The 15,457-nt window shown below is 34.7% G+C and overlaps 1 protein-coding gene across 1 annotated transcript in view; it reads left to right on the forward strand.

Moving 5' to 3' along the window:
- Positions 1 to 15,457, forward strand: part of FSTL5 (follistatin like 5) — a 372,757-nt gene that overhangs the window by 334,830 nt on the left and 22,470 nt on the right. Inside the window, exons 12-13 of the mRNA XM_088132701.1 lie at positions 2,392 to 2,541; positions 14,895 to 15,002. Of these exons, the coding sequence (XP_087988827.1) occupies positions 2,392 to 2,541; positions 14,895 to 15,002 (258 nt within the window). The remainder of the gene's footprint in view (positions 1 to 2,391; positions 2,542 to 14,894; positions 15,003 to 15,457) is intronic.

Consider the following 15,457-nt stretch of genomic DNA (forward strand, 5'->3'; position numbering starts at 1 on the left):
AGCATCCAAAGATGTTCCTGGAGCATCTGGTCATCACCTTAAGGTAGCTCCACCTTTCCCCAGGATCATGAATTCTGAAGTATATTTTTGCCTTCAAATACATAAATAAAGGCATACATAAATACATGCATACAGATCCAATGCTACATATATGAATTGTTAGATAGTATCTTTCTCTCCATATTAGTCATTAAATTAGAACTGTACACAACTTTTTTTTCTTTTTCTTTTTCTTTTTTCTTTTTTTCTTTTCTTTTCTTTTCTTTTTTCTTTCTTTTTCTTTTTCTTTTTTCTTTTCTTTTCTTTTTCTTTTTTCTTTTTGCATTTCTTATATATATAGCAACTGAAAACTCTATTAACATTATGCTTCAATTTAAAAGAATGGATCTCTATTGGTTCCTGTTACTACATTAACAAGAATGACATACATAATTGCAAAGCATTCTCAGCATTACTTGAGCAAATACAATAAACATGACTATACTTTTGGTAATATGTATTTTCCCATCTCGTAATATTGTAATAATGCAGGGTTAATGCTCCTCCCACTTGCCCTGGTGCAAGGAAGGCCCCATCATGAACATGCAAAGTTATTATGAACCTCCTTCTATTCTGCCATAAAGGCTAACTCTGGCCATGTTTTATTGTTTGTGTCAAGGGTAATGTTCTTCAACCTTTGCCAGCAAAAATGATGCTGTGTTGTCTGCTTTCATGTTAATGTAGGTTGGATAGTATGTGTTATGGTGTGCACAGCCTCTCCCTTCTAGTTGCTGGTCTCCGAGGCTATTTCATCCTGGGCTACTGGAACAGTGAAGCAGTGGGCATTAGTTTCTTTTTCTTTTTAGCCAGTGAACTGATAAAATATGACTTTTTAAATTGCCTCCACAAAAATGTCTTAAAAGTAGAAAAATGATGGAGTACAAGAGTCTGGATATGGCTAGTATGGAGAAATGGAAGGCTTCAAGAAGGAGAGGGATTTTGGGAGGAAAGGATCCTGTGTGTTTATGTGATGCTTTTGCGTGGCAAGTACAGCAAGCAAACCCCAAACTTGCTCCTGACAATCATAAAACAGAGGAAGACACACACACACCCCGCCTTCTTTCCCAGAGCAGTTATACCTTCCAGGTGTCCTGGATTAGAATCCAGTAATGTTCTGGCTTGTTGAAGTTCTTGTAATAGGCTTTAAAAGCCGAATACTCAGAGAAAGTATTTTGGTTGAGCAAAAAGGCTGGAATGAACTTGGCAAGTGTTTGCCAGTTTCCCCTTCTAGCTCAACAGACAGAGAGAATGATGAAATGAGGCAATGTGGCCTTTTTTCTACCAGTCCACCTGCAGACCTGTGAAATACTCACTGAGCAAGCAGCTAATGTACTCATCAGCCTGCATTAGAACTACAAGTTTCTAAAGTCCTTTCCAATTTTATGATTCTATAATTGCTGAATGTTGTTTGTTCATGCAAATAGAAACCACCTGCCCTCGAAGATCTGCTGACAGAAAAGAAATCAATTGGCACTTGCTTTCTTGCCAGGGGTAGGCTGGGTAAGGAAGCAGGGAAATTCATCAATCATGGGCTTCAGTAGCCGCTGTTGGGACTGAATGTCTAGCCAGAATCTGCCAAACTTGAAATCTGGACAGTGCTTTCTTAAGCCAGCTTAATTTCCATCTTAAAGCTGCCACATGGAACACCTTAGTCATATTTAGGTGAACTCATTTACATCAAAAAGAAATTCAGTCATAAATGTCTAACTGAACTCCTATTCATTTCTGTGGATTTACCTGAGCATAATATTGTTTTAAATCCAACACACTGAGGTTACCAACATTTTATAAACTGTTACATTTTTATTTAGAAGTAGGGCATCATAACTTTTCTTTTTCTAAAATGAAGTATAAAGATAATTAACAATGTGTTGATACAATGTCAGATATATTCCTGGAATACAAGAAACTTCTTGGAATCTAATCTATTTTTTTATTTAGTCCAGTTTTGCCTGGTGTGATTGGCAAATATTTTCAGTATCTTTCACATCTTGCTACCTGAAATAGAAATATAACTACAAGGTAGCATTCTGTGTATATCTAAAATCTTAAAAAGTTCACATCTATTGCCTAATCTATTCAGATAAAAAGGAATATTATTTAACCAACATTTTAAAAGTAAGTTTAAAAGAAAGCTAGTTTGTTTAAGGAGGGAGGGCATCCTGATGCTGTTGCATAAAACATAATTTTGTATCTGAAACGAGAAAAATAATAACTAAATTTCATTTTATCTTGTTGCAGATATGATCTCATTTTCTCTAGATGTCTGAGTTCCTGCAAAATGATTGCTTTCTAAAGTAGTTGCATTCTTCCCCTTCTGTCCACTCACCCCAAATTTTATTTTAATTCTAGGATGAAGTCTGTCCAAAAACTGATAGGAATGAAGTACAGCAATGTGTCTGGGCATCAGCTGCCAATGTAAAGGATAAATTCATATATGTAACTCAGCCGACTTTAGACAGAGTGCTAATTGTTGATGTACAGTCTCAGAAGGTTGTGCAGGTAAGTTATCTTAAGTATAGTAATTAACTAATATAAAATGCCAACATTTTAAGAAATATATCTTATCACAAAGCACTAGTAGCATTCAAAATATTATTCAGATAATATACCAATCAGTATATACCCATATTCAAACGAAGATGATGTTTACATCATCTGGTGCTTTTCAGATGTTTGGGACCCTGAATTTCCAGCCAATATAAATGCATCTGAGAGCTGTAGATTCAAACATTTTGGGGGTTGGAAAAAGTTATTTTATACTAACTCATACCACAGTGTTTTTACAGCTTTAAATGGAGATACTTCAGATTGAACTTGGGGTGCTTTTTCATGCAAAGCTTGTATTCTATGACTAAGCAGTGGTCACTTTGTCAGGATAATCTGGTTTCTGATATTCCAAAAAGTTTTTACTACTGTATTGTCATAAGGTTTCCAATATGGCCTGAGAAGTGCAAAAGATCCTATATCTTTCAGAGTTAACTCAATGCAGTGTACTGTGCTGATATCCTTTTCTGTAGAGAGTGTGTTAATAGCCTCCTGCAAGTATTTATTGTGACAGACAAGACAATTTGTCTTCATTGATTATTGATTTCATTTATATTAGGTAAAACAGGATTTTAAAATAAAGAACAACATTAGGTATCCGGAAGTATACTCACAGCCCAGTTATTTAATCCAAGCAGCCAAGTATGATTAGATTTTCTATATTTTACTCAGGCCTATTGCAAATATAATGGTTTAAGAAAACTGTGGAGTCCTTGGTGTTCTCTAAGCTTGGTTGTTTTCTTACAGATGTTTTGTTACCCGACTAGGTAACATCTTCAGTACTAGAAGAGACTGGAGTTTGCTCTCTGTTTACATACAGTAGCTTGCCTTGTCAGTGTTGGTGAGGGTGTTGTTTTCTCCTTGGTATTTCATTGAATAGGCTATTGTTTACTGTTTGATTGTTTGTCTGGTGTTAATCCTGGTGTTAATCCCTGCTTATCTGGGTGTTGATTGCTGGCAAGGAGGTATTCTGCTCTTTTTGTTTCCTTTTTAGCTTTTTATTGTCTCTTTTGAATGGTATGTAAATGTTATTTATCTCTCTGTGCCTGTTGATGGCTGACTTGTCTGATTACCAAGCTTCCAGAATTCCCTCATGTTTTTGGATTTAGCTAGGATGCTCACAGTTTCCCAGTTGAAACTATGCTTGAGTCTGTCCATGTGTTGTGAGATTAAGGAGTTTTCATCGTGTCTTCTGACTGCCAGTTGGTGTTCATGGCTTGTCTTCTGCCTGTCCTACATAGTGGCTATTACAGTCCTTACACTACATGTTGTAGATGACTCCTGTGTTTTGTTCTTGGACTACTGGGTCTTTTGGTTTACTTAAGATGTTTTGGAGGGCTTTAGTTGGTTTGTGTGCTACAGTGATGCCATATGGTTGTAATAGTCTGTTGGTTATTTCTGAGATGTTTTTACATAGGGTAGTTTTATCCTTTTCATAGCTTGTATTGGTTGTGCTATGGTAGGTTGAATAGTTAGGCACTTTTTGATAAAGTTGCATGGATATCCCTTTTGTTGGAAGATGTTATATAGGTGGTCTGTTTCATTTTTCTGCTGTCAGGGTTGCTGCAGTGTGCATCTGAATAATGTTCTTACACAGCTCCTCTTACAGGAGATTGGATTGTTACATTGGTAATGGAGCACTTGGTTAGTGCGGATTGTTTTTTGATAGACTTGTGTTTCTAATTTGTCGTCATTTCTTCTGCTGATGTGGATATCCAGGAAGGATAGGGTGTTATTTTCTTCTTCTATTATGAATTGTATTCCTCTGAAGATGTTGTTGATTGTTTCATGTGTCTTCTCTAGTTGTTCCTTTTTTATTTCTGTGGAATCACATTATAATGAAGATGTCATCTACATACTAGATCCATACTTTTGGTTGTATGCGTCGAAGTACTATAGTTTGTAGATGCTGCATTACAGTCTCTGCTATGAGTCCTGGAAGTGGCAATCCCATGGGTGTTCCTCTGATTTGTTGGTATATTTGTCCATCAGACTGAAAGTAGGTAGTCAGGCAGAGGTTGATGAGGTCCATGATTCTGGATATTTCGACCTTAGTGTATTTGGTTAGGTTGGGTATGTTGTGTAGCACTGTTGACAAGGATTATTTTGCTAGTTCTGGGGCTATGGATGTTAAGAATGCTGTGATATTGAATGAAACCATAATTTCATCTTCATCTATTTTTAGGTCTTTAATTTTCTGGAGGCACTGTAGTGGGGAGTTGATAGAATATTTGCTTCCCTCTGTGATATGTCCAAGCTTTTTAGTAAGTTCTTTTGCTATGTTGTATGTTGGGATCCCTGGTAATGATACAATTGGACGGAGAGGTATGTCGGACTTGTGTATTTTTGGATGTCCATAGAAGCATGGGAGAATGGGTCCACTGCTTTTCATCTGTCACTATTCTTCTTTTGTGATTTGGCCTTTCTTGGTTATGTTGTTAAGGATCCTCTTGATCAGGTTGTCTAGTTTCTGTATTGGGTTGGTGTTTACTGGATATAAGTTTCTTTGTCCTCCAGTAATGGCTTTTTGTAAGTGTTGTGATCTATCCATGATAACTGTGGTTTGGCCTTTGTCTGCTGGGAGGATGATGATACTTTGGTTCTTCTTAGGTTTTTGAGGGCTGCTCTATCCTCTGCTTTGAGTTGGTTCTGATTCTGTGTCCTTTTGATCAATGATATGATTGTCTGCCTTATGTTTTCTGTTACCAACGTTACCAAACTACTAACTCAGAAAAATAATCAAGCAGTAAACAACAGCCTAATCAAGGAACTACCAAGGAGAAAACAACACCCTCACCAACACTAACAGGACAAACTACTGTATTGCAGAACAGACAGCAAACCCCACTGCTTTCTAGCACTGAAGATGTTACCTAGCCAGGTAATGAAACATCTGCAAGAAAACACCCACTCAGAGAACACCAAGGACTCCATAATTTAACCCTGAGCTATATATAGTCTCTTCTATTGGTTTAAGAAAAATCACCTCTCTACTTCATAACCTAACAAACTGAATGCAGTTCATCAGCCATATATTGTGCCTTACCACGTGTTTTAGGATCCCTCCATTCTTCTAATCCCTCCATTCTTCTTATCCCTAGTCAAAGTATAAAAAACTCCTGATAAGGGATCACAAATACCTAGAGAATTGCATAGATGTTTTGCAGGCTTAAAAATATATACAAATCAGTCATGACAGAAATACTGACAATAAATGCTGCTCACATGCAAATCCATATAATTAGGAAATTATTCTGGTATAAGAATAATAGTTAAACTCCTTTATCAATTCCCTTTATGTGATTAAAGGGGAGTTAATAAGTCAAAGCGTGCACACACACACACACATACACACAAACACACATCCCATCCAGTCAGGCAGAAAAGATGTGTTACAGACCCATCTATGAAGGAATGTCAACTAGCAGGGCCCAGGAGGAGAACCTTCTCTACTGTTGCCCTGCCGTATGGAATACTCTTCACTCCCCCCACAGAGGTGAGGCAGGCCCCCACTCTTTTGACCTTCTGGAAAGGGGTGAAGACCTGGCTCTGCCAACTCGTGTGGGGCACGAGGAGGGGTAACCAACCCTGGGGGTGGCTGGCACCCTGAAGACGCTTCCATAGTTTTGTTGTTGTTGTTGTTGTTGTTGTTCAGTCATTAAGTCGTGTCCAACTCTTCGTGACCCCATGAACCATATTGCGCCAGGCCTTCCTGTCCTTCACTGCCTCCCTGAGTTTGCTCAGTTTCATGCTCATTGCTTCAGTGATGCTATCTAACCATCTCATCCTCTGCCGTCCTCTTCTCCTTTTGCCTTCAATCTTTCCCAGCATCAGGGTCTTCTCCAAAGAGATCTCTCTTCGCATTAGGTGACCAAAGTATCTGAACTTGAGCTTCATTATCAATCCTTCCAATGAGCAGTCAGGGTTGATTTCCTTTTCCATAGTTTAATAACCTTTATTTACCATCAGTGCCTTGGAAGACATTATTTATGAGCATTATTTTATTGAACTTTAATCAATAGTTATTCTTATTTTATTGTAAACTGCCCAGAATCACTCTTTGAATGAGATGGGTGGTGACTAAATTTGAAATTTAAATAAAAATAAATATTTATTTTAGGCAACCAATCTATATATATTTTGCTGGGAATCAGTGGGACAGATGAATCTTTTTTGATGATGAAACAGTTTCATTTAAAAAAAAACCTTGATTCCATTTTCCTATCAATTTAACTTTTGAAAATCAGTGTTAAAACTAATTTGTATTTTGTGATTATTTATGGTAAGATATGCATTAATATAATACAATGCAATGCAATGCAATACAATATAATTTCCTATTATATATTTGAGAAATGTTCTCTAATAAAAATATTTTTCTATATTATTTCTCTGAATATATGCATTTTTGTGGGGTTTTGTTGTTGTTGTTGTTGGAGAAATGCCTCACAAAAATTTGCAAAACATATAAATGACAAAATATTGTTATAGCCTAGTTTGCTCATTGTTCTAGAATTCAGTTTGCATTAAAATACAAATTGAATTACCATGTCATCTTTCCTTTGGAGTAAATTCTACTGAATTCAATGTGGCTTATATATGTACAGATATGCGTAGAACTGCATATCAAATATGAATTAAGGAGAAAATAATTTACTTCATATTTGTATATCAATTTATCTAACTTAGCATTATTCTGATCAACACTCAGACTCTTACTCTCCGTTATCCTCGGAATTCCCCCTTTTTTTCAAAGCACTTCTGCTATAAAAGTAGCAACCTAAGTATTATAGAAAAGTCTGCTCAGCTATTTAGAGTGTGGTAGCAATCATAACAATTTTGTTACTGAAAATGCTTTGCAAACTGTGTACATGTCTGCCCCACTAGGTAGACCAGAGCAGAAAATCAACTGTACAAGAAGGCTAAACATAATTTATTGTGATTTGTTGTAATGACAGAATCTTGCATGTCTAATTGTATTGTACCACCTTCCACCCTTTGCCCTCTTCTTATAGTTTGGTGAATCAGGGAGGCAATATTATCTTGATTTTCAGGGCTTGAAAAATGCTTTGGCCCCCTTTGCCTAGGCAACAGATCCTTCATAACTTTGTCAAAGTCCTATTCCTTACTCTTTACAGTGCATTAAGTAATTGCCAACCAAAATACATCCACTGTGAGAAAATCAAACATTTTTTTAGTATGAATTGGGATGAGTGGAAACATTGGAAATTGGAAAAAAATAGCACCAACACAATGCACTGATTTACTTATTTTTGCTTTTGATAGTAGCATAGAAGTATGTGAAATTGTTTGAGCACAACACATTGCTGAGCATAGGCGGCCTTTTGAAATTCTTATGGGCAAACCTCTTCCTTAGCACTGATAGTAGCTAAGCTCAAGGAAGACCTTAAAGGGGTAGAATATCCTTAATGATCTGTTCCTTAGGACAGTATTGTCCAAACTTGGCCACTTTAAGATGAGTGGACTTCAACTCCCAGAATTCTGGGAGTTGAAGTCCACTCATCTTAAAGTGGCCAAGTTTGGACAACACTGCCTTAGGATTTAATGAAAGTATGGGAAACCAGAGAGACTGTGCAAGAGAGAATTATGCACTGAAAACTGGCCATTCATGTAAATCCTTTGCCCCTTCACAGCTAATCAAATGTCAGAACACCACACTACACCCATTCTCCTTTGAAATAATTTCTAAAGCAAAGTCTATTATAATATAATATAAACTTACACACACACACATACACTGCAGGATTTTCCTCCTCAGAACCAGTTTAGATTATTACAGTAAAATATTTTTTTTTTAAGAAAGAAATACAAATGCATTTGCAGTAGAAAGTATAAACAACTATAAAGAATTAAGTATTAAAAATTCAGAACTGTAGATTTTTTTTTCCTTTGGGTCCTTTGTCCATAATATACGTTCTGCATTTTTTATGTGTTTAGATAAATAAATGCAATTCGTGTACTGTATATGAGACATGAGATACATACATAGACAAATTATTAATATAACATCTTAAACACAGAAACCAATTACAAATCCTTAAAAGTATAATTATATCAGCTTAGGTTTTGTCATCCATGACAAAAGTAAACCAGTTGCAACCATCTAGAGCAAATGTTCAAAGTTTTGCTCTAATGAACAAAATGATTTTATCACTTTGTTTTGAAACACAAATAGTGATCTAAAACTTGGAACAATATAAATATGTGCATAACTTTTCTTTAAACTATTGTTTTTTTTTTCCACTTCATGAATAGGCATTAAACATTTAATTAAAAGCTGTCATCCTCATAAAAAAGGAAAAAGAGAGAAAAAAAGAAATCTGAATCTGATTGAAAGTGTCCAGGATTGCTGCTAGTAAAACTGTAATCTTTACCAAAATTTCCAATGCTCAAAAATTTTCTTTATAATATCACACATAGTAAAGTATAGCAACTGTTTATACACAAATAGATCTGGGTATTTTTAATAAGTCTTAATATGACAGATTAGCATTGTGATTATTATTATTTATAATAGAAGTTCTAGAGTTGAGGCATCATACCATTCAGCAATATACACACATTTTGGATTTTTTTTAATTTATAAGAAGAATCATGCATGTTATTTGTATTATGTAATTATACATAACATACATTGTTTCTATTTTTCACTGTATTTGTGAAGTCCAGGCCAGAAAGGGCTATGCAATCTGAAGTGCAGAACAGTCAGTACTGAAATATATATCATTATTCCAGTATAGCGTCTATTTGCAGTTTATGTTGGCTGTGCTCACAGCTTTTCCCTCCCTGAATAGCACACCACATTTTTGCATGCACGGTTCTCAAAGTTGGAGACATTTTCTTAAAAAATAGTGTTATGTACCTTTCATTCTGCTACACTAAATTAATTTCTATATGAAAACTAGAAAGGTTTTAAGATTTTTCTCTCCCTGGGCTTATAAAATCAATTGTAAAAATTTCTACAGAAAGTTGCCAGCCATGGAAGAAATATCAATTTGTCTTTGCCATATTATAGTTGAGATTTCAGCAGTACTTTGGCAGTTTCAGTTAAAAAGAACTGGCTTAATATTATTTGTAATATCATAGAAACCTCCGTTATCATGAAATGATATCCAACTGCAAGTTTAGTTTTCAAGAATGAGTGCTTTTTCTTTAGATCTAAATCACTGAATTTGTAGTCCTGATATATGAAGTATTTTGATTTTCCTCTAGACCAGTTTGATTAGAACTATGTATTTTCCCCTTCACATAACATGTCTTAGTACAGGTAGGTAAAAGATTTCAAATATGCATCTAACTGTGAAAGTGAAAATTACCCCCAAATATGCATGCCATGGTAAATAGGTTTAAACAATGCTACAAGATAAAGTTAAAACATAATTAAATGCATAAGAAAATATGTTATAGAATGCAATGTTATACTTGTTATGTCAGATTAAATTCATGGCTACCCCTATAGTTACTTCTCCCAAATTCTTAGAGAGATGTATTATAAGATTCAAATCCAATTAAATCAAAATAAAAACAATGGTCAGCTACATATAACCACTGGAACACATAGCTGCATTGGTAGATCATACCAGAAAGGGAGCTTTTTGTCTTACTGCTATGGAAAACAAATATGACTAAGAGCTGAAAAAGAGCGATGTAGTGGGCTATTCCATTATTTATGATACAACTTTACACCAGCTCTGAAAAGGGACAAAGAATTTTCCACCAAGGCAATAAATCTTTTTGAAAAAGAACTTCACTCATGTCAATGACCATCCTGCCATGTCACTGCAGAAAATATATATGCTGCATGGATATCTCCCTGCAGAATATAACACAGAAAGACTACAGCTCAGATGATGAGGCCTGTAGTAGAGCCTTATGTTGTTCATACTTAGAATTCAAAGGGAAATGGAATATGTTGAAAAAAAATACTCTATAGGAAATACCTTGATTGCAAAACACATAGGTACATATAATACACTTTTGGTACCTTGAAGATGAACCTGTTCTCTGGTGACACATGCATTGATATTCATTGCTCCAGAACTTACTGTTTTGTACCTTTGTATGCAAATTCCTGTTACTTGGTTGGTTGGTTTCATGCTATTATATGTTTATTTCTTGTGGGAAATGGTGAAGATGCTTTGCTTTGTTCACTGGAGAATTTGAAGCAGGATTATATTGAATTTATTTACCTGTGTTTTGAAAGTGGCCCCATCTAGACTCTGCTATGCTTCTTGCTGATGTCTCTGTGGCTGTTCTCTGTTGGACATGCCCAGCTCTATCTGCACAGTTTAACTTTCTCCATATATACTATTTCAAGAAAAAATGGAGACATGTACACAATATTGAATTTTCTTGCTAAAATAATGCACAAAATGATTGCAAAAATATCTATGTTTGATAAAATATGTACCAAAGTACATATATGAAACATTTCATTGGACCATTTTGGTGATAAAATTATTAGTGAACTGATGTGGAAATGGACATAATGAACTGACTGTAACTAAGACCTAGTGATAATTCATCAAAATTAGGATTTCCATCTATTCAATATTAAGACAACACTAAATATTAACAAGAAGTCAGAGATGAAATGTGAAGATAACCGGTATTCCAAAATAATGGGGAAGTGATCAGGAGAGAAATAACCTTTCCCATGAGAAAGAAAAGCAGTGTTGTGCCAGATAATCAACAGGATGCTAACAGTATGAAAAACATGAAGGAAATCGACTTTGAATTATTTTTTTCAGCCATTCTTCCATCAGTTTGTGATGTTGTCATTTTTTTCCTCCGTAATGGGCATTTCATATAATCTTTGTTTGATGACATTGTGAGAACACACATGCTTGTTATAATGAGCAATAAAATATATCTGCCCTTGTTTTTTGTTTCCATATGTAAAAACCTTCTTTAGTTATATAAGCAAAAGACCTTTAAAATCCTGCTCCTATAGGCCTGTCAGATATTTTTAGAAGGCTACCAAACTGTCTTGCATTTCCCTTCCCTTCCCTTCCCTTCCCTTCCCTTCCCTTCCCTTCCCTTCCCTTCCCTTCCCTTCCCTTCCCTTCCCTTCCCTTCCCTTCCCTTCCCTTCCCTTCCCAGCTAAATAAACCCAATGTTGTCTCCTTGTAGAAGTTGCTTTTTTAGACTTCTAAGTTAGTATCACTACTCTTGGACATGCTGTATCTTGTGATAGGGAATTCATTTCCTCTATAGTGAAATGACATGATTTGCACTTACTAAACTAATGCCCAAATCAAAATGCAGTCATTCTTTGGCTTCTGTATTCAGAATTTCTGATGCAACTGTGTGTTAAAAGTGTACAAAGTACACAAGGTATATTTCTTTGACAATTGTCTTTCAAAATGCACATATTCTGGAAAATAGCTTGCAAAAATACATATTTTAAAATACATTATTTAAAATGTTTACATTTGCTGAAATGAACTGTTTGTATGTATGTCTAACATTTTAAGTTAGATACAGTGTTTTGGTATTTCATAGGAAAGCATTTTATATCCATGGAACTCACACATTAAAGTTCCATGTAAACAATAAATCAATAGAAAGTTAATCAAAGAAATTACAGGAGAATTACAGGAAGCCTAGGCCGTCCAAATAAAAAAATAAATAACTGAGAGTATTTAGATTTGCGACTTTCGGTGAGTAGCGAATTGAAGACATCCCTGAAAAAATAGAGACAACATTACAGCTGAAATCCACAGCCGGATGAAGGATCTGGACTGGCAAAATCACTCCAGAGAAAAGAGAGATCATGAAATAGCCCACACGTACTCCGGACAGCTGTTCCTCATGAGTAACCTGCAGGAATAGAAGTTTTTGCAGTCGGCTTGTGAATTGAGTGGCTGTTAGTTGAGGAATTACATCTAAGCTCATAGTTGTAATGTAGTGTTTAAGGACTCAAAATTTGGCTGATTCTAATTTCTTAATCACTTTGGAATAACTTTTTATTGCTTTTTAATATTGAGAACCTCTGGAATGACAAGTTTTTATGGACTACAGTGGGTGAATTTACTTCAAACCACTACAAAAGAAGTCTTAAGTACATGTTTGATTTATAATTTTTTTTTTAATGAACAGCAGAAGGGTGATTAGAGGGTTGATTTTAGAAAGGTATAAATGGACTAAGGGTCCAGACTGGTTTAATAAAATTTTGAAATTGATTATAAAAATCCTTCCCATGGGAAAATTTTCATATTTTTTTACATTCAGAGGAAAAACAACATGAGGAGATGAGACTTTGAATATTGGACACTAGAGGGCACCAAAAGGAAATAAAACAATGGATGCATTGAGAGATATTTGTGAACAATACACTCAGAAATTAGTTTTAAAGATCTCTACCATTCTTGATAGACTAGATCACGCTATGGAAGGGGACCATGTTTTACTGGGCAAGACTGAAATTGATTTAAATGTGGACTTAAAAATGATAAGCTACAAGAAGGATATGGAAAAAGACAAAATATTGAACATATAAATGAAACCAGCTGATGTTCTAATAACCAAAAAGGATGTATAAATAAGAGACCAGAAGAATTACTTGGATAACCTTTTTATATTGGTTTTACAAAATAGATTTGTTAAGGTTGTCAATGATTTTGTGAGTAGAGAAAGAAAAAATGAAAAGAAACCACATGTTTGGACACTATTTGAAGGAACTAAAGATAAGATTGCTGGGGGAAGTGGAAGGAATATAATGTTGGTTTATTTGACCAAGGTTAACATTGATAGGTTGTCATTTCTGGAAATTGTTAATGGATTTTCTTTGACCAGGTCTAGATGCCGATGCTCTAAGGTTTTGTTTATAGATAAGAGTTTTATGGGAAAGAGTTCATTTGTGGTATTTTAAATTTATCTGATGAAGGGTAAAATAGTTATGTTGTTATCTCTAGTAAGTTTTATTAGATTTTAACTGAGTAGATATGAATGATGAGGTTTGGGGGATTTATTTAATGATAGAAAATGAGATATACATGTAAAAGGAAAGAATTCAAGTGAGTTTATTAGATCAAGTTTATAATAGATAGGTTGTTATTTCTGGTAACCCTTAATGGACTTTTGTTGATTAGGATGGATAATGAGGTTTTAAAGATTTGTTTATAGAGAATGAGGTGAGCTAGGGGATGAAGAGATTGTTGTAGTTTAGAGATGGTGATAAGTTGTTAATGTTGCTTACACTTGCTGGGACAAAGGGAGAAGTTTTTTTTTCCTTTTTCTTTCTAATTTCTTTTTTCTTTTCCTTTTTCCTCTGTACTTTTTCACTTTTTCGCTTTTATTTTTTTATAGTTTGCATTCGTTTTATCTGTACATGTAATCTTCAATAAAATTATTTTAAAAAAAACTGTTTAGATTTGCATTTCTAGTGGCTCTTTTTCAAACCTCCTAGTTGAATTCTTTATTATGATATTTACAATGTACAGTTAATCCAAGCATAAAGGACTATTGCAAATGTTCTCTACTAAAGTTTTAAAAAAGAAAAGTAGTAAACAACTAGCCTCTGAATCTGGAAGAAAAACAGTTTTTGCTCTGGGGAATGCAGAGGCTTTTGTAACACCTCAGGAGTCTAGTTAAACATCAGCAGTGGTCTTTGCCAGCCATTTGCACATTATCTTGAGGATCTACATCATTACTTTAAATTAGATTCACTTAATTAGCCAGCTGGTACTCTTCTTGTCAAACTGATAAACAAGCTGTGCTTCACAGTTCTGCAATAGTGTGACCAAAACAGCAAACAAAAAATGAAATAGCTAGAATGAAATATATGTATGCTTGTGTGTGTGTGTGTTTATATACACACACACACTGGGTATATGTGTGTGTGTATATGTGTGTAATTATGATTGCATTAATTTATGCGATTGTATCTTGAAAATTTTAAAAATTATTCTGTTTCTTTTCTGTTAGAATGGAATGCATCTGTTTACAAGGAATTTCATGTGTTTAACTTTTTTATGTTAACTGTACAAAACAAGAATTTTCCCCACATTTAGAAGGATGCAGTGTACTAAAAGGACAAATAAATGGTTGAGCGTCTCAATAGCTCTGCTACGGCCTACAATTTAGTAAAGTACATAGTGCACACATATCCATCTCTTGTTCAAATAATGAGCAAACACATTTTTAAACAAAAGTAATCTGGCTTCAGATTGTCAACTAATATTTTATGTATTGAAAAATATTGATTTGTATTTACTTTTCACCAGTTCTATTGCAATATTTCCACCATTTTAAATTAGTAACTATTAATTCTTCATATTCTTTAGGCTGTAAGTACAGATCCAGTTCCAGTGAAACTACATTATGACAAATCACATGATCAAGTATGGGTGCTCAGTTGGGGAAGCTTTGATAAGAATTCTCCTACACTACAAGTAAGTTTATTTAATTTTATATTAAAATATATTTTAATTTATATTATAAAATATAAAATATTTTTATATTAAATATAGACATGTACACTGGCTAGAAAATATAATGCTCCTTGACAGTGTCCTAACTTCACATACAAAACTATCGGGAGGATAGTTATAAATACATGAACACTTAATATATAGGAAACTACCAGTGACATAGTAGGAGGGAGCTGTGTTAGTCTATGGTGGCAAAGAATTAGATGGAGTCTGGTAGCACTTTTTCCAACTAACAAGTTTATTGAAGGCATGCAGCTTACTTCATCAGATGCATAGAGTGGCCAGATGGATTTAGGATTTAAATTAGGGTGAGGCAAAGTGGAAGGGAGGGGGCAAACAGTTTGGTTATACAGATGCAGGTTACATGTGAGACCAATTACAAGTACCTTATCAATAGCAATTATAATGTGTTAAAA

This window comes from Python bivittatus, unplaced genomic scaffold (assembly GCF_059951505.1).
Source record: "Python bivittatus isolate LINGU-HERP-01145 unplaced genomic scaffold, Pbiv_v1 ctg000070_np1212, whole genome shotgun sequence".
Lineage (NCBI taxonomy): Eukaryota > Metazoa > Chordata > Lepidosauria > Squamata > Pythonidae > Python > Python bivittatus.